Consider the following 24,054-nt stretch of genomic DNA (forward strand, 5'->3'; position numbering starts at 1 on the left):
GTAGTGCTGGTGCAATATACATTTTTCACACAAGGGTGCTTTAGAAGGATATCAAAAGTATAACAAGCAATCTGGGCTATTGTAGCTGTAGAGAGAGATTTATTTTGAAATGGGTCTATATGGAGTTCCTGAAGGGCTTCATAGCAAAAGCATACGTACCACATCCATGTTTGTATGTATGTATGTATGTATGTATGTATGTATGTATGTATGCACAAACACATGCACTCACACATGCATACATACACACATATACACACCCACACACTCACACAAGTGTTACCATGTGCACACAAACCCACACATGTTTAAAATAAGTCTATGGTCTAATAGTATAAATATAAAGAGAATACCAAGGACATCTTTCATATGGGTCTCAAGCCCATATACAAATTGCATGGAACAAATGTGTGAAGAGATGCATCTATCGTGGGAATATTCTTTGTAAAAAGTGGATTCTTCATTTTGACATATGAGTTAAATAAAGGTGTATCTCGTGGTGGGTGTAGGGGTTTGCGAGAGGGGTGGGGGTACATTGAGGAAAGTCCCAGCAAAGAGATTACACAGTTGTTTTTGGTCAGAAGGCAAACAAACAGTCATAGCCCAAATGACTACACAGTAGTTTGGTTCTGAAAGAGGGATACCGTGTCCATATTAGCACAGCCTCAACAGGACTTATTTCAATCTCAGCAGGATTGCTTGGGTTTGGCAGTTAGTCAATCACAAAAGTACGGGGCTACACAGTAGTCTCGTTCTTCCATGGCCCAGTCCTTACATTACCTGTGGCATCCAACCCAAACCGAAAGTCCTCCTGTAGACTCCCATTGTGGCTTATCGTCCCTCTCCGGCTTAGTGTAGTGTGAGGCCGGGGCAGGGCCTGTATGGGTGGCTCCATCTCCATATGGAGCATCGTGTCCTCCGTCTTGGTGCTGCTGTACATGTCCGGGTCTTCTTCTTGCTGTTGGCCCGCCATTGAAAAGGGGTAATGTCCTGTGGGGCAGCGCCTGCGGCAGGTGTGCGTTTCGTGACAGGAGGGCTGGCCTTCCAGATGCAATGAGCCGTGACGGGAGAGTCCTACCTCGCCATGGTAGGAGAGCGCATCGTGCACGCTGTGACACGAGTTGTCTAGGCGCAGGGTGTGGCAACCCAATTGCTTGTCCAGGTGAGGGCTGGGGCAGGGCAGCTGAAGGTCCGGGTGGGGGCTGTGGCAGACCAGCGGCCCATCCAGGTGCACGCTGAGGGGGCTGTTGAGGTGGGAGCTGTGCACGCTGCCGTCCATGCTGGTGGATGCCATGTGGTAGTGGTAGTCCTTCAGGCTGGGCCGCTGCTGGTTAAACGAACGCGACTTAGTCCTGTCCTTTAGGCAGCTCTGCAGGTGCAGTTTGGGCCGTGGTAGCTTGTCGTGGAGCGATTGCAGAAGTGGTGACTGGGAGCTCTCGGCGAGAAGCGGAGTCGAGGGTCCATGGACTGCCACGCAGCAGGGCCCCGCGTGATTCTGACCCGGGCTCAGGGCCGGTGGTAGCAGCAGCAGCGGCGACGACGCCATTTTGTAATGCGTGGCGGGCGTGTGGAGGAGGTGCGGTGAGTGCAGCTGCTTCCCTGAGCAGGGCGAGTTGGCGTGGCAGTGGCCCTGTGACGGCTGTGGGTGCCCGTTGTGCCCGTGCGCATGCCTGCCTCCATTCACCTCCGCCTTCTGTTTCGACGGGCAGCAGGCCCACCAGCGATGCCATACGTCGTCCCGCTTGGCGCAGTGCTGGATGAGCAAGAACAGCCCCAGTGTGATGGAGAAGGCGCCGTACAGGCAGCTGAAGACCATGTCCAGGAAGTGGCCCTGCGACACGGCCAGTGCCCCCATGGCCCACGTGGCCAGGAACAGAAAAAGCGTGAAGGCTGTGGCCCGCAGCTGGGCCTTGAACGAGTGCTCGTTGGCCAGCACGGAGGCAGCGAACGGCAGGCAGCCGCTGTGGTGCCCCCCGCCAGTCTCCTCCGGGTCGGGCCCTGCCTGGTGGCAATGGAAGGTCTCGGCCGTGGCCAAACACTGCTGCTCCTCCTTCATCAGCTTCAACTCGTACTTCCTCTCCGGGTGGCGCTTGAGCTGGATGAAGGTCCACAGGAAGTAGATGCACATGACCAGGACCAGGAGGGTCACGGGGCCATAGAAACTACCCACACTGGCCTCCCACGCCATCCAGCAGCTGCATGGGCAGAAAGGGCACTGGTCAGTTCAGGGCACTGGTCAATTATGTCATTTGTTTTACTAAAATGTCATTAGGTACCAAATTCATTGACTGTTTTTGAGTTGTGCTATACAGTATGATACCATGATATTAAATCAAGTGACGTTTTTTTAAAGAATATCAATTTATTTGTATTTTATTCCATTTTCTTTCTTGTTACTGTAAATGTAATGAATTACCTATCAAACTAGCTTATCTCACAAGCTCTTGAATCGTATAAAATGTCACCTCCCCCGCACCTCTGCCGCCGCGAGAGAGCACGCTGCAGCACTTGTCTTGGCAGTATGCAAGGTATAGGCTACAAGCGCCGGGTGGTGAGGTTTGAGTAGTACTTTTGAGTTGTGTGCTGTCATCTCTCAGAGAAGGGGATAAGTAATCCGTTTTTTTGTCAAATGCATATGTCAGCTCCAAAACAAACTCAAATAAAGTAAAGTTAGATTATTTTGACAGAATAGCTAACTAGCTAACGGATTTACATAATATTTTAGCATGGCTCTTAATTAACATAGCACTGGTGCTCCCAACTTAAAAAATGTAGGAGCTCAACATAAAATGTAGAAGCACCAGAATATTGTTTTATTTTATTGATTGAGATATAGCAAGAGATCAGTCATTAATTCATTACTATGATCATTGATCTTCTAAAGAAGCATTCCCTTTTCCTTTCTTTCTGTGCCCCCATATGTTTAGATATACTGGTAAAGCATGAAGAAAACAACAGTTTGGATTAGTACAATTTAGTCAATTCTGACTACATACAGTGCCTTCAGAAAGTATTCATACACCTTGACTTATTTCGCATTTTGTTGTGTTACAGCCTGAATTCAAAATTGATTAAATATTTTTTCTCTCTCACCCATCTACACACAATACCCCATAATGACAAAGTGAAAACCTGTTTTTAGAAATGTTTGCAAATATACTGAAAATGAAATACAGAAATATCTAATTTACATAAGAATTCACACCCCTGAGACAATACATGTTAGAATCACCTTTGGCAGCGATTACAGCTGTGAGTCTTTCTGGGTAAGTCTCTAAGAGCTTTGCACAGCTTGATTGTATAATATTTGCACATTATTCTTTTTAAAATTCTTCAAGCTCTGTCAAGTTGGTTGTTGATCATTGCTAGACAGCCATTTTCAAGTCTTGCCATAGATTTTCTAGCCAATTTAAGTCAAAAACTGTAACTAGGCCACTAAGGAACATTCAATATCGTCTTGGTAAGCAACTCCAGTGTATATTTGGCCTTGTGTTTTAGGTTATTGTTCTGCTGAAAGGTGAATTTGTCTCCCAGTGTCTGTTGGAAAGAAGACTGAACAAGGTTTTCCTCTAGGATTTTGCATATGCTTAGCTCTATTCGGTTTCTTTATATCCTAAAAAACTCCCTAGTCCTTGCCGATGACAAGCACACCCATAACATGATGCAGCCTCTACCATCTTGAAAATATGAAGAGTGGTACTCAGTGATGTGTTGGATTTGCCCCAAACATAACGCTTTGTATTCAAGACAAAGCTAATTTCTTTGCCACATTTTTTGCAGTTTTACATTAGTGCCTTATTGCAAACAGGATGCATGTTTTGGAATATTATATATTCTGTACAGGCTTCTTTCTTTTCACTCTGTCATTTAGGTTAGTATTGTGGAGTAACTACAATGTTGATGATCCATCCTTAGTGTTCTCCTATCACAGCCGTTAAACTCTATAACTGTTTTAAAGTTACCATTGGCTTCATGGTGAAATCCCTGAGCGGTTTCCTTGACGCCTGTATCTTTGTAGGGACTGTGTGTATTGAGACACCATCCAAAGTGTAATTAATAACTTCACCATGCTCAAAGGTATATTCAATGTCTGCTTTTCATTTTTTTTTACCCATCTACCAATAGGTGCCATTCTTTGCGAGGCATTGTAAAACCTCACTGGTCTTTGTGGTTTGATCTGTGTTTGAAATTCACTGCTCAACTGAGGGACCTTACAGATCATTGTAAGTATGGGGTACAGAGATTTACATTTACATTTACGTCATTTAGCAGACGAGATGAGGTAGTCATTCAAAAATCATGTTAAACACTGTTATTGCTCACAGAGTGACAGACTCCATGCAACTTATTAAGCGACTTGTTAAGCAACTTTTTACTACTGAACTTATTTAGGCTTCCCATAACAAAGGGGTTGAATACTTATTGACTCAAGACATTTCAGTTTTTCATTTGTAATTAATTTGTAAAAATGTCTAAAAACATAATTCTACTTTGACATTATGGGTTATTATGTGTAGGCAAGTGGCACAAAATCCCATTTTAAATTCAACCTGTAACAACAAAATGTGGAAAAAAGGGTGTGAATACTTTCTGAAGGCGCTGTATGCCTAAGAGGCCTAAATGATATATGGCAAAAATGGAGGCTTCGGACATCTATCAGGCAATCACTGAACAAAAATGCCATAAGCCAATGACAAATGGGTAGAGGGACCGCAGAAAATCTATGCGAGCGTGATGGAGCATGGCTGTGGGACCTTAGAGGGGACTGGAGGGCAGCATACTCACTATAGGGCGTCGTCCCGACTGCCATAGTTCTCCATGCTGACGGCCACCGTGACCCCGACAATGATGAGAGGCACCCCGTCGCTGACCAAATATAATCTGAAGAGAGAGAGAGAGGGAGCAGAGGTAGATGAAAACAGTCATATCAGAATCAACTGAATCCACATAGGAGGGAGGGAGGGAGGGAGGCAGAAAGGGAGGGAGCAAAGAAGGGAGGGAGGGAGAGAGAGAGGGATGGAAAGCAGGAGATAGGGAGAGAAAGAGGAAGGGAGGGATGGAGAGAGGGAGGAAGGAAGGGCTCACTTAAATTGAACTTTCATCAACAAGCCGATCCTTCTGGCGAGTGACAGCACTGACTTCGGCACTCTGGCTCCTTCCCCATGTTGCTATGGCTACCACCTGTCACATGGTGTTGGCATCACTTAATCTCCTCTGTCCTTATGTTGTTTTCTCCATGACTTATCCTCCCTGAAACCTTTCTCACCTACGTACTGTGTATGTTTGTTGTCATGGATTAAATTAACACAGTGTGTGTTCACGGTACAACTCTGTAAAATTACCACCTGCTTTTTTAAGACGGATCTTAAAAATGCACAGAGATTTCGATTTGGTTTGGTTAATTTATTGTATTGGTACAAATGTTTGAATAATCCCTATAGGGAAGGTATTGACAAAACTATGTGTACAGCAGTGGAGGCTGCTTGGGGGGGACGGCTCATAATAATGGCTGGAACGGTGCAAATGGAATGGCATCAAACACATGGAAACCACGGGTGCAGGTAGCCTAGCGGTTAAGAGCGTTGGACCAGTAACCAACAGCTCGCTGGTTCCAATCCCCGAGCTGAATAGGAGTAAAATCTGTTGATGTGCCCTTGAGCAAGGCACTTAACCCTAATTGCTCCTGTAAATTGCTCTGGATAAGAGCATCTGCTGAATGACTAAAATGTAAAAATGTATTTGATACCATTCCACAAATTTCTCTCCAGCCATTACCATGAGCCCGTCCTCCCCAATTAAGGTGCCACCAACCTCCTGTGGTGTACAGAGGATAACCAGCAGTGTTCCAGAAATAATCCATGCCAAACGGTCATATGGATCCTATTGTTTTCTGCAAATATAATGACATTGATTTCATTCAATGTTTAATATTATCACTAGTGTATACAACTACAGTATATCCCTGGTATATGTTTGAAATGTAAGTGCCTTTATCAGGACCCACTGGACAACAGGATTCTACATCTCAAGGCACTACCATACCAAAATCTTTTAAGAAAATAATCAAGCATAACACAACAATAAAGCATAAACAGTTCAAGCAGGCCTGTATGATTACTAAGCTGAATTCTTAGACTGGAAAGTATTACATGTTGACATTACTTTAAATAATGCCTTGCCAATCTTTAGACCAGGGGAGTCAAACTCATTTTAGCTCAGGGGCCACATGGAGGAAAATCTATTCCCAAGTGGGCCGGACCGGAAAAATCATGGTATATATAACTTAAAAACAACAACTTCAGATTGTTTTCTTTGTTTTAATACGATCAACATACAACATAAAGCTGGAGCCTGAGGACAGTGTGTCCAAAATAGTACAAGCACAACATCACTATTAATCATAAAACACGTCAAGTTTATTTGAAAATTCTAAAGAAAAAGAACACACAAACACACAATGCCTCTGTGATTAACAGAACTGTTTCACAGATCACAGAACTATATCAGGGTGTCATTTCTCAGGCAGAAATGTAGATAAAAATAATGAAATCCTGTTCCCCAAACAAGTGCAAGAACCACAGAGTCAAGAATAGGTTAAATATACAAATAAAATAAAATCAATTAAAAACAATAGCACATCAACATAAAAACATATAAACATAAAGCTGGAGCCTGAGGACAGTGTCCAAAAGCACAACATCACTATTAATCATAAAACACCTCAAGTTATTTGAAAGTTCTGAGGACAAAGAACACACAAACACACAATGCCTCAGTGATTAACAGAACTGTTTCACAGATCACAGAACTATATCAGGGGGTCATTTCTCAGGCAGAAATGTAGATAAAAATAATGAAATCCTGTTCCCCAAACAAGTGCAAGAACCACAGAGTCAAGAATAGGTTAAATATACAAATAAAATAAAATCAATTAAAAACAATAGCACATCAACATAAAAACATATAAACATAAATCTGAAAGCGTTGCTCAAACTCCCGTAACAGTCCCGTTATTTTATCTTTGAACTGCTTCATGTCTGCCACATGTTGGGTCGCGCACACATTTTTCAGACAGGGGAAGTGAGCTGCATCACCACCGGCAAGTTGCATCTCCCACAATGACAGCTTCAACTTGAAAGAACGTATGCTGTCATAATACTGCGTGACAACTTTGTTGCGCCCTTGCAGCTGTTTGTTGAAGTTATTCAGGTGCTCTGTAACATCCACCATAAATGCAAGGTCCGGCATCCATTCTGCGGAATGAAATTCTAACACTGGTTTGCCCTTTTCTTCCATGAACTGTTCAATTTCTTCTCGTAAATCAAAGAAACGCCTCAGCACAGCACCTCGGCTTAACCATCTTACCTCAGTGTGGTATGGCAGGCCATAGATGTGGTCTTTCTCTCTGAGAAGGCTGTCAAACTGACGGTGATTCAGGCTTCTGGATCGGATGAAATTAACAGTTTGGATGACCACCTTCATGACGTTATCCATCTTTAATGACTTGCAACACAAAGCCTCCTGGTGCAAAATACAGTGAAAAGTCAAAAAATCACGTCCTCCATTTGCAGATTGCACTTTCTCTCTGAACTTTGTCACAACGCCTGCTTTTTTCCCGATCATTGAGGGCGCACCATCTGTAGCCAGGCTGACAGCGCGGGACCAGTCCACTCCGACCCTGTCCAGCGCGCCGACGAGTGCGGTAAAAATATCAGCTGCTGTCGTTGTATCTGTCATCGGCACCAACTCCACGAACTCCTCGGTGACGGTCAATGTGTCATCAACTCCGCGGATGAAAAAATGGCCAGTTGTGCAACATCTGTAATGTCCGTGCTTTCATCAATTGCAACCGAAAACGCAATAAATGACTTTACTTTTTGCTTCAACTGGCTGTCCAAATCCACTGAAAGATCGGAAATCCTGTCTGCAGCTTTCCCATTCAATTCCGTGATTAAATAGGATGACCATTTTTCTTGGAACACTCTGCACTCTGCGTCCACTTTTCTCTTTTTTGACAGAGACATATTGGGGCAATGAGGGTGCCAAAGCACATAATGTTAAAAGTAGAAGCCATAATAAATATCGCGGGCAAAACAAAGTAGCTCATTGGCTGCACGTGCTTGACCTACTTGCTCTGCCCCGGTATAAACAGTTTGCTTGCTTAACACAATTGCTATTGCGCCATCCAGTGGACGCAATTGGAACAGCAGTTTATTTTATTGAAAAATTGCAGCGCATTTTTATACTTTACCAATTTTTTTTAAATTATTATTATTATTATTATTATATATTTTTTTAATCATCTCGCGGGCCGGATTAAACCCGTTTGCGGGCCTGATCCGGCCCGCGGGCCGTACGTTTGACACCCCTGCTTTAGACCATCCGAAATCATAGTTTCCATCCAAAAATGATGTGAACATGGCAAGCTTTGACGATTTTTTGGGATCTGAGATTGTTTAGCTAGCTGGGTTTTGTCTGGGTTTACCTGAGTATAGTCGGCTTGGACTTTGGCTGTTTCGGCACATCTCTGTCTTGCGGTGGCGGCACCTTGGAAACGTCCTTACAAATATTCCTGGCTGTAAACGTCAACCACAGCATGGTCGAGAGCGAAGCGTAGTGGAGCACAATACCAACCTGAGTGGGTGAGAGAAATGTGTCACACATACATGAAAATAAGGAAGTGAAACTACCACTGGCAAGCTTTACCAAAGGTTATGTTTCGAGGTGCCGCCATGACAACTGTGTAATATACCGGCTATAATAGATGATCATTCTTGTGCAGTATACTGACACATACACACACACACACACACACATATAATAAAGTCCAATATTAGACCTGGAGTGGGCCTGTGGGTACATCCACTTTGAAGTGACCACATCTGTATTAGATGGACTTGTTCTGGTTTGAGGTGCAAGCAGAGCACAGGTGTTCTGCATTGTGTGTATGCGTGCGTGCATGTGAGAGAGAAAGAAAAAGAGATTTGCAATGAAAATCATACACATTTGGGATATTCATGGTCATGCCATACAGATGCTTCTACTGTATATCAGTGTTTCCACTGCGACTGATAACTATATGTATTTAGTAGGTAATTAGCTAGTAATTACCATTGGTTACCATTAGGAGTTACCATGTTATTTCCCCCCCAATCCTTTCCTGACATCCCAACCAGCCCATGGTTGTTACCTGGAAACAGATATGGTAGTTTCTATGTAACAACGCTGAATCGGCATCATTACCTGTTACTCTTTAGTTATATCCCTTCCCCATAACAAACATAACATAACAGTGACATATGTTCTTGTAAAGTGAAACTAAATTGCTGACATGACAAACAAAGCCTAGATCACAATCAGGTTCTTTATTGACAAAAAAGAAATGCACAAGATACAGTGGGGGAAAAAAGTATTTAGTCAGCCACCAATTGTGCAAGTTCTCCCACTTAAAAAGATGAGAGAAGCCTGTAATTTTCATCATAGGTACACGTCAACTATGTCACGATCGTCAGGGAGAGACCAATGCGCAGCGTTGAAGGTGAACATATTTATTAATGAATGATCACACGATCAAAACAACAGACGATAACGTGATGTCTACGGTGTAACACAAACCAAATAAGAACAAGAAACCACAAACACAAAGTGAAAGACAGACAGTTAAATATGGCTCCCAATCAGAGACAACCAGCTGACACTCGTTGCCTCTGATTGGGAGTCACTCAGGCCAACATAGAAATACAAACATAGAATTACACACCCTGGCTCAACATAACAGTGTCCCCAGAGCCAGGGCGTGACAGTACCCCCCCCTAAAGGCGCGGACTTCGACCGCGCCAACTAAATACCACAGGGGAGGGACCGGGTGGGCACTCCGCCTTGGCGGCGGATCCGGCTCCGGGCCTGATCCCCACTCCCTCTCCAACCCCCCAAAGTACCCCTGGTCCGGTCTGGCCCCGCTGGCCGGAGCTGGACTGCACACTGATGGAGCGGATTGCTCTAGCTCCGGCGTAACGCATCTGACCGGTGCCGGACCAGGCACCAGTGGAACAGGCACGGGCCGTGCCGGACCGACGACGCACACCACTGGCTTGGTGTGGGGAACAGGCACGGGCCGTGCTGGACTGACGACGCACACCACTGGCTTGGTGTGGGGAGCAGGAACGGGCCGAGCCGGGCTGACGAAACGCACCACAGACTTGGTGCGGGGAGCAGGAATGGGCCGGACTGGGCTGGCGACGCACACCACTGGCTTGGTGTGGGGAGCAGGAGCGGGCCGGACAGGGCTGACGAAACGCACCACTGAGTTGGTGCGGGGAGCAGGCCGGGCCGAGCTGGCGACACGCACCGTAGACTTGGTGCGGGGAGCAGGAACGGGCCGAGCCGGGCTGACGAAACGCACCACAGACTTGGTGCGGGGAGCAGGAATGGGCCGGACTGGGCTGGCGACGCGCACCACAGACTTGGTGCGGAGAGCAGGAACGGGCCGGACAGGGCTGACGAAACGCACCACAGACTTGGTGCGGGGAGCAGGAACGGGCCGAGCCGGGCTGACGAAGCGCACCACTGACTTGGTGCGGGGAGCAGGAACGGGCCGAGCCGGGCTGACGAAGCGCACCACTGACTTGGTGCGGGGAGCAGGAACAGACCGGACCGTACTGGGGACACACACCACTGGCCCTACATCGGGATCTGGAACGGGCCGGACCGGACTGGTAACACACCCCAGTACCTCTCGCCGTGCCTCTCCACCTTCCATCCCCTCTTCGACCAGTGGCCCCCGTAACCTGGCGGCCTCCTCTGCTAACCCGCTGGACCGCTCTATCGCGGCCTCCTGCTGCCCCGACGTTGTGAGCCCCCCCCTAAAAATGTTCTGGGGGTCTCTCCTCCCCGTGGGCCAGGCCTCTATCGTTCTCGCACAACTCTCGCTCTTCTGTCTCCAACTCCCGCTATTCAGCTCCTCAATGGGCTTGACCCAGTCGAAGCTCTTCCTCAACTGTTCCCAAGTCCACCCTCTCTGCTCCTCACTAGGCTTGACCCAGTCGAGGTTGCCACGGAGATCTGCTAGCGATGGCTCCTGGACACGCTGCTTGGTCTGGTTTTGGTGGTTTCTTCTGTCACGATCGTCAGGGAAAGACCAATGCGCAGCGTTGAAGGTGAACATATTTATTAATGAATGATCACACGATCAAAACAACAGACGATAACGTGATGTCTACGGTGTAACACAAACCAAATAAGAACAAGAAACCACAAACACAAAGTGAAAGACAGACAGTTAAATATGGCCCCCAATCAGAGACAACCAGCTGACACTCGTTGCCTCTGATTGGGAGTCACTCAGGCCAACATAGAAATACAAACATAGAATTACACACCCTGGCTCAACATAACAGTGTCCCCAGAGCCAGGGCGTGACAAACTATGACAGACAAATTGAGAAGAAAAAAAATCCAGAAAAACACATTGTAGGATTTTTAATGAATTTATTTGCAAATTATGGTGGAAAATAAGTATTTGGTCACCTACAAACAAGCAAGATTTCTGGCACTCACAGACCTGTAACTTCTTCTTTAAGAGGCTCCTCTGTCCTCCACGCGTTACCTGTATTAATGGCACCTGTTTGAACTTGTTATCAGTATAAAAGATTTTACATATTTATACACTGCTCAAAAAAATTAAGGGAACACTAAAATAACACATCCTAGATCTGAATGAATGAAATAATCTTATTAAATACTTTTTTCTTTACATAGTTGAATGTGCTGACAACAAAATCACACAAAAATTATCAATGGAAATCAAATTTATCAACCAATGGAGGTCTGGATTTGGAGTCACCCTCAAAATTAAAGTGGAAAACCACACTACAGGCTGATCCAACTTTGATGTAATGTCCTTAAAACAAGTCAAAATGAGGCTCAGTAGTGTGTGTGGCCTCCACGTGCCTGTATGACCTCCCTACAACGCCTGGGAATGCTCCTGATGAGGTGGCGGATGGTCTCCTGAGGGATCTCCTCCCTGACCTGGACTTAAGCATCTGCCAATTTATATATATATATATATATTTTTTTTTTTTTTTTTTTTTTTTTTTTTTTTTTTGGTCATTTAGCAGACGCTCTTATCCAGAGCGACTTACAGGAGCAATTAGGGTTAAGTGCCTTGCTCAAGGGCACATCGACAGATTTTTCAACTAGTCGGCTCGGGGATTAGAACCAGCGACCTTTCGGTTACTGGCACAACGCTCTTACCCACTAAGCTACCTGCCGCCAACTCCTGGACAGTCTGTGGTGCAACGTGGCGTTGGTGGATGGAGTGAGACATGATGTCCCAGATGTGCTCAATTGGATTCAGGTCTGGGGAACGGGCGGGCCAGTCCATAGCATCAATGCCTTCCTCTTGCAGGAACTGCTGACACACTCCAGCCACATGAGGTCTAGCATTGTCTTGCATTAGGAGGAACCCAGGGCCAACCGCACCAGCATATGGTCTCACAAGGGGTCTGAGGATCTCATCTCGGTACCTAATGGCAGTTAGGCTACCTCTGGCGAGCACATGGAGAGCTGTGCGGCCCCCAAAAGAAATGCCACCCCACACCATGACTGACCCACCGCCAAACCGGTCATGCTGGAGGATGTTGCAGGCAGCAGAACGTTCTCCACGGCGTCTCCAGACTCTGTCACATCTGTCACGTGCTCAGTGTGAACCTGCTTTCATCTGTGAAGAGCACAGGGCGCCAGTGGCGAATATGCCAATCTTGGTGTTCTCTGGCAAATGCCAAACGTCCTGCACGGTGTTGGGCTGTAAGCACAACCCCCACCTGTGGACGTCGGGCCCTCATACCACCCTCATGGAGTCTGTTTCTGACCGTTTGAGCAGACACATGCACATTTGTGGCCTGCTGGAGGTCATTTTGCAGGGCTCTGGCAGTGCTCCTCCTGCTCCTCCTTGCACAAAGGCGGAGGTAGCAGTCCTGCTGCTGGGTTGTTGCCCTCCTACGGCCTCCTCCACGTCTCCTGATGTACTGGCCTGTCTCCTGGTAGCGCCTCCATGCTCTGGACACTACGCTGACAGACACAGCAAACCTTCTTGCCACAGCTCGCATTGATGTGCCATCCTGGATGAGCTGCACTACCTGAGCCACTTGTGTGGGTTGTAGACTCCGTCTCATGCTACCACTAGAGTGAAAGCACTGCCAGCATTGAAAAGTGACCAAAACATCAGCCAGGAAGCATAGGAACTGAGAAGTGGTCTGTGGTCACCACCTGCAAACCAGTCCTTTATTGGGATGTCTTGCTAATTGCCTATAATTTCCACCTGTTGTCTATTCCATTTGCACAACAGCATGTGAAATGTATTGTCAATCAGTGTTGCTTCCTAAGTGGACAGTTTGATTTCACAGAAGTGTGATTGACTTGGAGTTACATTGTGTTGTTTAAGTGTTCCCTTTATTTTTTTGAGCAGTGTATATTTACTTACCTTGAAACAAATCTACAGTGGGGAAAAAAAGTATTTAGTCAGCCACCAATTGTGCAAGTTCTCCCACTTAAAAAGATGAGACAGGCCTGTAATTTTCATCATAGGTACACGTCAACTATGACAGACAAATTGAGTGGAAAAAATCCAGAAAATCACATTGTAGGATTTTTAATGAATTTATTTGCAAATTATGGTGGAAAATAAGTATTTGGTCACCTACAAACAAGCAAGATTTCTGGCTCTCACAGACCTGTAACTTCTTCTTTAAGAGGCTCCTCTGTCCTCCACTCGTTACCTGTATTAATGGCACCTGTTTGAACTTGTTATCAGTATAAAAGACACCTGTCCACAACCTCAAACAGTCACACTCCAAACTCCACTATGGCCAAGACCAAAGAGCTGTCAAAGGACACCAGAAACAAAATTGTAGACCTGCACCAGGCTGGGAAGACTGAATCTGCAATAGGTAAGCAGCTTGGTTTGAAGAAATCAACTGTGGGAGCAATTATTAGGAAATGGAAAACATACAAAACCACTGATAATCTTCCTCGATCTGGGGCTCCACGCAAGATCTCACCCCGTGGGGTCAAAATGATCACAAGAACGGTGAGCAGACATCCCAGAACCACACGGGGGGACCTAGTGAATGACCTGCAGAGAGCTGGGACCAAAGTAACAAAGCCTACCATCAGTAACACACTACGCTGCCAGGGACTCAAATCCTGCAGTGCCAGACGTGTCCCCCTGCTTAAGCCAGTACATGTCCAGGCCCGTCTGAAGTTCGCTAGAGTGCATTTGGATGATCCAGAAGAGGATTGGGAGAATGTCATATGGTCAGATGAAACCGAAATAGAACTTTTTGGTAAAAACTCAACTCGTCGTGTTTGGAGGACAAAGAATGCTGAGTTGCATCCAAAGAACACCATACCTACTGTGAAGCATGGGGGTGGAAACATCATGCTTTGGGGCTGTTTTTCTGCAAAGGGACCAGGACGACTGATCCGTGTAAAGGAAAGAATGAATGGGGCCATATATCGTGAGATTTTGAGTGAAAACCTCCTTCCATCAGCAAGGGCATTGAAGATGAAACGTGGCTGGGTCTTTCAGCATGACAATGATCCCAAACACACCGCCCGGGCAACGAAGGAGTGGCTTCGTAAGAAGCATTTCAAGGTCCTGGAGTGGCCTAGCCAGTCTCCAGATCTCAACCCCATAGAAAATCTTTGGAGGGAGTTGAAAGTCCGTGTTGCCCAGCGACAGCCCCAAAACATCACTGCTCTAGAGGAGATCTGCATGGAGGAATGGGCCAAAATACCAGCAACAGTGTGTGAAAACCTTGTGAAGACTTACAGAAAACGTTTGACCTGTGTCATTGCCAACAAAGGGTATATAACAAAGTATTGAGAAACTTTTGTTATTGACCAAATACTTATTTTCCACCATAATTTGCAAATAAATTCATTAAAAATCCTACAATGTGATTTTCTGGATTTTTTTTCCTCATTTTGTCTGTCATAGTTGACGTGTACCTATGATGAAAATTACAGGCCTCTCTCATCTTTTTAAGTGGGAGAACTTGCACAATTGGTGGCTGACTAAATACTTTTTTTCCCCACTGTATGGACAAGGAGGGCCTGCAATCAATCAAAGTGTGGTTTGCGGTCACTCCTTGTCCATATAACGCATCCAAGGTAAGGAAACACACATCTAAATATGTAAAATTGCTGAGCTATCCCTTTAATGGGAGCCTCAAAGGCATGGGGAGAGAGAGAAGCCAACTTACCATTTGACAGCAGAATGGGTATTTGATCTGATTAATGCCGCCTGCGAACACACTGAACGTCACCGCTGTGTGAAACAGGAAGTTAAGAAGTATGTGCCATCCATTCCTGCTGATGCGGATCACACTGCACAAAAACAAGGAATTTCAATAAATGCGTCGCCTGGAGTAAAGAAAATCAAGTAACAATGTCTGTCTGTCTGTCTAGGATAGACAGCCTTCTGTGTGTAATTCATTAATTGTAATGCATTATAGGCATTTATATACATTTACATTACATTTGAGTCATTTAGCAGACGCTCTTATCCAGAGCGACTTACAGTTAGTGAGTGCATACATTTTTCATACTGGCCCCCTGTGGGAATCGAACCCACAACCTGGCGTTGCAAGCGCCATGCTCTACCAACTGAGCTACAGGAGGCTACAATGTTATAAGGAACCATGAGTTATGAATGCTTATAGCAAGGCTTGTAATGGGTGTAGTACAAGGCATTATAAAGGCATTACACACACTGGTGGTTCAAATGAAACTGTCAGCAGAAAGCATATTAGAAATGGACTGGCTGTGTGGAATGCTTTATGAATGCACCACTGGCCTAGGCCCTAAGCCTTCGATGTTTGCAGATCTGACTGGGTAGGTATAAGCAAAGAAGTGGTGAAACTTCCACCATATTGCTTCGACCTTACAGATCTGCAAACTTTGAATGGTTAGTGCCAAGGGGAAGGGGTTGGGTACAATTGGGACCGGCTGTGTGAGTCAGGAAGCTATAAAAGCACTCTTCAAGCCACATGAATACTAGATTTCACCAGGCTAAACTCCAAATCGCTCCCTAGCCCCTAACCCTATATGCACTTCATATGATAGGCTGATAAGCTGATACACTCTCAGAAAAAAAAGGTTATTGAGGGGTTCTTTGTCAGGGCGGAGGGTTATATGTGTAACCATTTTCACCAAATGGTTATCAGGAAGGGTTCTTTACTGTTGTGATGGTTAGGAAGAACCATGTTTTTTCTTCAATCTACCTTTTATGCCATGAAATGCTACTCATAGGCCTGTTTCCTCCTATTTTATGGCCTAAGATATTTGAACTACTCTCCATACAGTATGGTGTAAATTACAGGCCTATTGATTAGATTATTTTATTTCACAATTAAATATAATTGTAAGTCTTGTCAGAATATTTTTACGTTAAAATGTAATTGAAAAAAGTATTATGAGGTTCATAGCCATCAGTTTTGTTGTTGTTATGAAAGTGGGAACTGCAACTCAGTAGCCAGTAAGTTATTGTAATTTTACAAGATAAGTATTACAGTATAATCTTATTTTGAGCACACTTGGGACTCAACCTCACCTGGAATTTGAACTCACAACCTCTTGATTGCCAACATCCTGAATGTCCTGCTACGCACCCAGGTCTGTGGGCATAACAGAGATTGGCCACTGATTTATTGGCAAGAAACCATTTCTGCACTTTGCTAAAAGTTGCCTAGAATCAACTAAATAATTGTCAGATTAACTAACAATACCAATGTCAAAATAGCAGTGCTCAGCGACAGTTGATGTAAAGTGTGCCTAAATGCTCTGGGGATTTGAACTTGGAACCTTTTGATCGGGAGTGCATCAATGTTTCTGCTGTGTCACCATGTATATATATATGTGTATATATATATATATATATACACAGTGGGGAAAAAAAGTATTTAGTCAGAGAAAGAATGCTGAGTTGCATCCAAAGAACACCATACCTACTGTGAAGCATGGGGGTGGAAACATAATTCTGTGGGGCTGTTTTTCTGCAAAGGGACCAGGACGACTGATCCGTGTAAAGGAAAGAATGAATGGGGCCATGTATCGTGAGATTTTGAGTGAAAACCTCCTTCCATCAGCAAGGGCATTGAAGATGAAACGTGGCTGGGTCTTTCAGCATGACAATGATCCCAAACACACCGCCCGGGCAATGAAGGAGTGGCTTCGTAAGAAGCATTTCAAGGTCCTGGAGTGGCCTAGCCAGTCTCCAGATCTCAACCCCATAGAAAATATTTGGAGGGAGTTGAAAGTCAGTGTTGCCCAGCGACAGCCCCAAAACATCACTGCTCTAGAGGAGATCTGCATGGAGGAATTGGGCCAAAATACCAGCAACAGTGGGTGAAAACCTTGTGAAGACTTACAGAAAACGTTTGACCTGTGTCATTGCCAACAAAGGGTATATAACAAAGTATTGAGAAACTTTTGTTATTGACCAAATACTTATTTTCCACCATAATTTGCAAATAAATTCATTAAAAATCCTACAATGTGATTTTCTGGAGAACTTGCACAATTGGTGGCTGACTAAATACTTTTTTCCCCCACTGTATATATATATACACTGTGTACAGTGCACTCGGAAAGTATTCAGACCCCTTCCCATTTTCCATATTTTGTTACATTACAAACTTATTCTTAAATGGATTAAATAAAATAAAAATCCTCATCAATCTACACACAATACCCCATAATGACAAAGCAAAAACTGGTTTTTATAAATGTTTGCAAATGTATTAAAAATAAATATCAGAAATACCTTATTTACATAAGTATTCAGACCTTTTGCTATGCCCCCAGGTAGTAAGGGTAGGTAACAACACATCTGCCACGCTGATCCTCATCACGGGGGCCCCTCAGGGGTGCGTGCTCTGTCCCCTCCTGTACTCCCTGTTCACCCATGACTGCATGCCCAGGCACGACTCCACGACTCCAACACCATCATTAAGTTTGCTGACGACAACAGTGGTAGGCCTGATCACCGACAATGATGAGACAGCCTATAGGGAGGAGGTCAGAGACCTGGTCGTGTGGTGCCAGGATAACAACCTCTCCCTCAACGTGCTCAAGACAAAGGAGATGATTGTGGACTACAGGAAAAAGATGACCGAGCACGCCCCCATTCTCATCGACAGGGCTGTAGTGGAGCAGGTTGAGAGCTTCAAGTTCCTTGATGTCCACATCACCAACAAAATATCATGATCCAACACACCAAGACAGTCGTGAAGAGGGCACGACAAAGCCTATTCCCCCTCAGGAGACTGAAAAGATTTGGCATGGGTCCTCAGATCCTCAACATGTTATACAGCTTCACCATCGAGAGCATCCTGACTGGTTGCATCACTGCCTGTTATGGCAACTGCTCGCCCTCCGACCGCAAGGCACAACAGAGGGTAGTGCGTATGGCCCAGTACATCACTGGGGCCAATCGTCCTGACATCCAGGACCTCTATATCAGGCAGTGTCAGAGGAAGGCCCTAAAAATTGTCAAAAGACTCCAGCCACCCTAGTCATAGACTGTTCTCTCTGCTACCGCACGGCAAGCGCACCTGGAGTGCCAAGTCTAGGTCCAAAAGGCTTTTCTTTTTTTTTCTTTTTTTTGGGGGGGATGGATCAGCTTAATATTGTATCTTCTATCAATGTAATTGTCTGCATCACTTCCAATCCCCCATGTTTTTTATATATATACTCCCCTTCATTACTTTTCAACCCCGCCATCCTTTCCCTACTTGGAGTAAATTAGTGAACAACAATGCCCAGGCCTCTACTTCCGGTCTATACTTACTATCTACACTTTATGGACAGAGTTAATTTTACAATAATTCTATTATGTATATATATAATTTTTTTTTTGCTCCTGAACTTCTTCTACTCTCAACCTCTCCAATCATTTTCATGATGTCCATCCGGTTTGCTTCTATATGCCATATCTTTCTAACTGTGCTCTTTCCCAAAAGCTCCCAACTTACAACCTATATACTTATTATGGACACAGTATGCTTACATTATTAGCTATCTTTGTTATTATTTGTTGTTATTCCCATCCGTCAACTCTATTCAATACCTCCCATCTATCTCTTAACACCATCCATATAGGATTTCTATTTGCCATATATATTTCAACCGTACTGTGATGTTTTACAAAAGTTCTGAACCTTTCTATTCTCATTGCTTCTACAGATTGTGAATTAAAAATAAACATTTTTGCTAAAAGTATTATTATATTATTGATTGATTGACTATGACTTTTCAGATCACCCAGTAATGCTATCTGCAAGGTTAGCTCCAGGTAAATATTGCAATCCTTTAGCCATTCCTGGACCTGTGTCCAAAAACAAGCTACAAATGGACAGAACCAAAACAAATGATCTAATGATTCTGTCTCTTCACAGCAAAATCTGCAGAGCTGGGAAGATTGTATCCCCCATATAAATAACATTCTATTGGTAGCAAGAATTTTATATAATCATTTAAATTGAAAGATTCTAATTTTTGAATCCAGTGTCGTTTTGCGTGTCTGTTCATAAACACTATGCCATGGGATCGGTACGTCAAAGATCTCTTCCCAACTATTTTGCAATCTATATGGGACGGCTGTCAATCCTTTGGTCCTTAAGTGAAACTGATATACTTTTTATTTATCACAGTTTTCCTTAACCAATTATGTTCTTTAATGCAAGGCCGACAGACAAGTTCCTTACTTTCTCCCCCTTCCACTTTCCTCTTCCACTTTTGCGGTAAGGCTGCAATTATTTGGTTGTAATTTTGGGTAGAGCAGACATTTCCATATGTTTTTGTTAGCTGCATGTGCGACATAACTCCACCAGTCCTACCGATGATATCATTTACGAAGATTATACCTTTTTTAAACATTCTGTCAAAAAATAACGGTTTTTTGTCAATTAGTATATTTGAATTTAACCACAATATTTGTTGCATTATTTGTTCTGTCGTTTCTGGAGGATTAAATTGAAATTGCAACCAACTTTCTATGGCTTGTTTTAGAAATAGTGATATTTGGGAGATGATTTCCTTTTCAAATAACTGCAAATTAGTTGTTGTAATCTGAATAAAGGGAAAAAGGCCTTTCTTGAACATTGGGTGGACAATCTTACTAATTTGCTTGAGAACCAGTTCGGGTTTAAGTATAACTTTTGTATGACTGAAGCTTTTAGTGATAGGTCTAATGCTTTAATATTTAATAATTTCTGTCCTCCGAATTCATATTCATTATATAAATATGCCCTTTTAATTCTGTCTGGCTTGCCGTTCCAAATAAAATTGAATATTTTTTTCTCATATAATTTAAAAAACTGTTCGCTAGGCGTAGGCAAGACCATAAGCATATAGGTAAACTGGGATAATACTAAAGAGTTAATCAGGGTGATTTTTCCACAAATTGACAGGTATTTTCCTTTCCATGGTAGTAAGATCTTATCTATTTTTGCTAACTTTCTATTAAAATTTATTGAAGTGAGATCATTTATTTCCTTTGGGATATGTAATCCGAGTATATCCACACCACCATCAGAACATTTTATTGGTAAACTACATGGTAATGTAAAAATTGTATTTTTTAGTGATCCAATACGTAATATAGTACGTTTGTCATAATTTGGTTGTAATCCAGAGAGGTTAGAACATGTATCTAGATCCTCTATGAGGCTGTGGAGGGATTCTAGTTGTGGATTTAAAAGAAAACATGAATCATCAGCGTACAATGACACCTTTGTTTTTAAGCCCTGTATTTCTAATACTCTGATATTATTATTGGATCTGATTTTAATAGCTAACATCTCGATGGCCACAATAAATAGATATGCCGATAGTGGACAACCTTGTTTCACTCCTCTTGACAGTTTAAAACTTTCTGAGAAATAGCCATTATTTACTATTTTACACCTAGGGTTACTATACATGATTTTGACCCATTTTATAAGAGATTCTCCAAAATTGAAATGCTCCAGGCATTTATATATAAACCCCAGTCGAACTTTATCAAATGCCTTTTCGAAGTCTGCTATGAATAGCAGGCCTGGTTTCCCATATTTTCCATAGTGTTCTATTGTTTCCAATACTTGCCTTATATTATCTCCAATGTATCTTCAATGTAAAAAACCTGTCTGATTAGAATGAATAATATCCGACAATACCTTTTTAATTATATGCGCTATTTTGTGCATTTTTCCCCATATTCCATCCAGTTTGCTTTATTTTAATAATATATTACACTTGATCTTTCTTGAATAAGTTTCTCCATTTCTTTTAGTTTTTCCTCTAATTTATTCTGAGCCTCTATGTTACAGTTTTTATTGCCATCCATCTGTTCTGTTAGACTTTCTATTTCCTTTCTTAGTATAAACTCTTTTGACCTAAATTGCTTTTGTTTTCGAGATGAGTACTGAATTGCATGGCCTCTAAAGGCACATTTAAAGGTGTCCCATACAATAAGGGGATTCGCTGTACCTATGTTATGTTGGAAAAAGTCAGTTATAAATTCCTTTGTTCTAATTATAAATAAATTATCATCCAATAGGCTTTGATTAAATGTCCAATATCCTCGCCCACGTGGAAATTCAGTAAGAGTAATGTATATGCCTATTATATGATGGTCCAACCGCATTCTGTCCCCTATCAACGCTTTTTTTACTTTTGGTGCCAACGAGAATGAGATAAGAAAGAAGTCAAGACGACTAGCTTGATTCAGTCTCCGCCATGTATATCTCACTAGATCAGTATATTTAAGCCTCCATATAATTCTACTAATTCTAATGTATCCATGACATTCACAATTTCCTTAAGAGCATGTGGGTGATTGTTTGTGGTGTGATTTCCTTTACGGTCCATTGAGCTATTTAAAACAGTATTATAATCCCCCACCATAACAGTATTGTCTTGAATTGCTTGCAGGCTTGATAATTTATTATATATATTGTCAAAGAATTGTGGATCATCATTATTTGGTCCGTAAAGGTTAATGAGCCATATCTGTTTATGGTCCAATAACATATTTAAAATAATCCATCTACCTTGCGTATCTATTTTGACAATTTGCACATTCGAATCGAAATTACTATTAATTAATATCATCACCCCTTTTGAATTTCTTTGCCCATGGGAGAAGTATATTTCCCCCCCATTCTTTTTTCCACGCTACTTCATCTCGAATTGTTGAATGAGTTTCTTGTATACAATAGATATTATATTCCTTCTCTTTGAGCCATGTAAATATTGTTCTTCTTTTGTTATTATCAGCTAAGCCATTACACTTATAACTGGCTATACTTATTTCACCATACACCATAATGAGATACAAGTTTCAAGTCTATTTATCATTATATATGTTTGTAAATTTACCAATAAAAAAATACCGTAATGACTGAGTGTCCATATAGCTGTACCGTGATATTTGCATTGCTACGGAGTAACCCTTCAATTGTTCTCCACTAATTCCCCCGCTAAAGCCCCTCCCCATCCCAAGTTGAGCCGTCATCCCAGTGATCAGCATCCCACACACGTCCCTCCGGATCCCTAAGGCCCCGAGAGGCCAGGACCCATCCATCGAAAACAGCACACAGTGCCACCCACAAAACAGAAGCAGATTAACCGCCAAAAGCATTTCCAATGCTTTCACCTCTATATATATATATCTATTTAACTATTTAAAAAAAATTATGCATATCCTATTTTCCATCATTATCAATTAATATGCGTAATAATGTCGGCAGTTCACGCGTAGGATTCTAACATATAACCCGGATTGCCATTGTATTACATTTAATTAATTGACAAGCAATTATTATCCTAGCAAATAATTCCCGTGGTCCATCCCATACCCCCCCACAACAGATGCCAGACAAGCACACACGCACACACTCACATACTCCAACACACTCAACCCCCCTCCTCCACAATCCACCATAAAATCAGATACTCAACGGCTGTTATATCCCAGAGCCCAACTCGAGAAATAACTTGATTTACGAGTGCACATACAGTTAAAGCTGATTGAGAAAGCGTGCCGATTGAGCAGAAATTGATAACAATTTGAGATTTGATTAATCTACTTAATCTATGTCAAGTCCGAGGTGATGGAGATCAGATCCACCCTCTTCACCTGAGACACAAACACTCTGATCCCCTGTTGTAACCATTTACAAACGCACCCATTTGCAAACGCACCCGCATCTGCCGCAAGGGGGAAAGGACGCCAGAGAGAACACAGGACCAACCACCACAACCATCCGCCAAAACAACAACCTCCCGCCAAAAAAGCCATGTTCTAATTATTTGTATTTAAAGATGTGTTATTCTGCTTGTTATGTCGTTTTATCCTTTTATAAAATACTATACTTACTATAAATGTTATTTAATATTACAATCCCTATCATTGCTAGTATCAGGTGCTCCAATATTCGACTCCTCTATTACAACTTTTAGAATAGCCATGGAGTAGTCTTTGTGTCTCTGAACATTTGGTTGTCAATATATAGTTTATCCACCACGAGTGCAACACGTTTCCCATTTAATCTGTTTTCCTTGAAGATTGGATACAGAATTTGCGCCTTTCTACAATCTCCCTCGGGAACTGATCATTCATGCCTATTTTCGTGCCAGCAAGTCTTTTTCCTAGGCTTTTCACCATAGCTTTATCCTTAAAAAAAGCAAATTTGGCAACGATTGGGCACTCATATTTCTGTCCTCTTTTTCCGAAACGGTGTACACGTTCGAGTTGGATTTTATCGACAGCCTCGAGTGGGATTTGTAGCGCTGTATGCAGGAAGTCCTTCATAATATTCTCTGTTATTTCTCTCTCCTTTTCCTGAATACCCGTAAGTACTAGATTTTCCCTCATCGATCTAGTTTGGATGTCTAGTAAGGCTTCTCTCAGAAGGTTGTTCTCCTTTTTTAGTTCCCTAACGTCCGTTTCCATTTTAGAGACTGTCACTTTTAATTATCTGGTTTCTTTCTCCATTACCAAAGCTTTTTC

The 24,054-nt window shown here is 43.1% G+C and overlaps 1 protein-coding gene across 1 annotated transcript in view; it reads right to left on the reverse strand.

The window, feature by feature from the left end:
• Window positions 1-736: 736 nt before the first annotated feature.
• The window catches only part of adgra1a (adhesion G protein-coupled receptor A1a), a gene marked incomplete at both ends in the record, with an annotated part of 43,167 nt that continues 19,849 nt past the window's right edge, over window positions 737-24,054 (reverse strand). Inside the window, 4 exons of the mRNA XM_084167626.1 lie at window positions 737-2,195; window positions 4,786-4,881; window positions 8,486-8,634; window positions 15,263-15,386. Of these exons, the coding sequence (XP_084023752.1) occupies window positions 737-2,195; window positions 4,786-4,881; window positions 8,486-8,634; window positions 15,263-15,386 (1,828 nt within the window). The remainder of the gene's footprint in view (window positions 2,196-4,785; window positions 4,882-8,485; window positions 8,635-15,262; window positions 15,387-24,054) is intronic.

The sequence above is a fragment of the Coregonus lavaretus genome (assembly GCF_964263955.1).
Source record: "Coregonus lavaretus genome assembly, chromosome: 1".
NCBI classification, from domain to species: Eukaryota; Metazoa; Chordata; class Actinopteri; order Salmoniformes; family Salmonidae; genus Coregonus; species Coregonus lavaretus.